Source organism: Austrofundulus limnaeus, unplaced genomic scaffold (genome assembly GCF_001266775.1).
Source record: "Austrofundulus limnaeus strain Quisiro unplaced genomic scaffold, Austrofundulus_limnaeus-1.0 Scaffold15, whole genome shotgun sequence".
NCBI lineage: Eukaryota > Metazoa > Chordata > Actinopteri > Cyprinodontiformes > Rivulidae > Austrofundulus > Austrofundulus limnaeus.
In genome coordinates, this window is record NW_013952417.1 from 4104543 (window position 1) to 4106296 (window position 1754).

General features: G+C 37.8%; 1 protein-coding gene across 2 annotated transcripts in view; it reads left to right on the forward strand.

Annotated features, from left to right (window-relative positions):
* The first annotated feature begins 46 nt into the window (after positions 1–46).
* lmx1a (LIM homeobox transcription factor 1, alpha) overlaps positions 47–1754 on the forward strand; it is a 20596-nt gene continuing 18888 nt past the window's right edge. For both annotated transcript variants that reach the window (XM_014002956.1, XM_014002957.1), the window contains exons 1-2: positions 47–233; positions 521–701. In XM_014002956.1, coding sequence (XP_013858410.1) covers positions 523–701 — 179 coding nt within the window. In that variant the 5' untranslated portion in view covers positions 47–233; positions 521–522. The remainder of the gene's footprint in view (positions 234–520; positions 702–1754) is intronic.

Genomic DNA, 1754 nt, shown 5'->3' on the forward strand with positions numbered 1-1754 from the left:
GGGGGTACTTGGGGAGAGGTAAGTTGCACCTGCACATGGAGGAAGACTCTCCTCTCTCCTGGCTCTTCCTCTTCAGTCCTAACAGGATAATTGACAGAGAGCGCGTTGAGGCCCGGTGGGGGAAGTTTCCAGGCGCTGCAAGAACCGACTGAGAGCCGGAGATGCCCGGAGGACAACTTGGACTTTTCTGATCCAAACACTTTTCTCTCCGTCAAGAAACTCGCGTTTTACTGGTGAGTGTTTTCATCAGCTTTAATTATTTTTTCATTTGTTTCGTTCTATGTTTGCACAAAAACTTATGCTAACTTTTTGTTCTGTGGTTTTGACGTGTTTACTTATGTTTCCTCCAATTTTAGTTGATTTCTATCGTTGTTCCTTAGCTGTACAGTTTAGAGCAAAAAAACCAACAAATGTAAAACATAAAAAGAAACCCTCGGTTCGTTTTCAAAACCCGTCTTTAAACATGCGGATTTTCAAAATAAAGGCTTTCATTTGCTAACTGGTGGGTTTTACCTTGCAGATATGTCTCTGCAGGCAGTGTGCGCTGGATGCCACCGGCCCATCAGGGACAGATTCCTGCTCAGAGTCACTGGCTGCCTCTGGCATGAGGAGTGCGTGAGGTGCGCAGCGTGCGGAGACGCCCTGAGGAACTCCTGCTTTCTGCGGGAGCGCAAATTTTACTGCAAGCGGGATTACGCAGAGTGAGTGGGATTATGTGTGTTAAAACATGCTCATAGACCACTTGACAAGAGGTCAAATAAAGTCCAGTGTTGTGGTAAAYTGCATGTGTGGATTTATAAGTGCACATCTTCTTTAGAAACTTTTTAAATCACACAGCATTGTAAAACCAAAATTTTGCAAAATTTCTCTTTTGAGTAAGTTAAAAATAAAAAAAGTGATGATACTTTAGGAATAAGCATTGAAACAACAAAATGTTTWATCCTGTGGCAGCAGATTGAGCTGATTGTTGGTTTGTCAAAAATGAAGTTTATCATTTATGTCATAAAAATAAAACCTACCATTTATTAGAGGGGGAGTCCATAAACAATTCATTTAGTTTTAATTTAATTCAATTTAATTTATTGTCATTTCAGGGAACTGTCCAGCAAAAATACATCCATTTATGATAAATTCTGTATAATTCAACAATGTGAAACAAGAGTTAGTGAAAGTGATCTATTTCTCCATCTTGAGAAATAAATAAATGTAATAGTGTATTTGTGTGTCTGTTAGCGTGTGTGTGTGTGTGTGTGTGTGTGTGTGTGTGTGTGTGTGTGTGTGTGTGTGTGTGTGTGTTGTGTGGACTTTAAAACATACCTGCTTCAGTCAAACATTCCAACATGATGAAGGAATTAGAAAAACCTTTAATAGTGCACATAATTATGCCTTAATAGTAATAAAAATTGCATTCTAGTAGTTTAGTTTTATTGTAGTTTGCACTTTTCACCTTAAACACAGTTGCAAACATCATCTTCTTTTATTATTGTTTCCACAGCTCTCTGTTCAGCATTTTCATTTGAATCAGGATGTTTTTTTATTTTTCATTTTTTAAATATAATTGATGTTGAAAATTTTGATTTATTTTAGAGAAAATCATTACAGATTTAGCTGCAGCCCTGTTTTTATCTCTTTCTCTTTAGTAGAATCAGATCAAAAATAATTGGGCATCATTCATCCAATTTTCACAAGAGCTGACTTTGAGTCAGATTGTGTGTGTGTGTGTGTGTGTGTGTGTGTGTGTGTGTGCGTGCGTG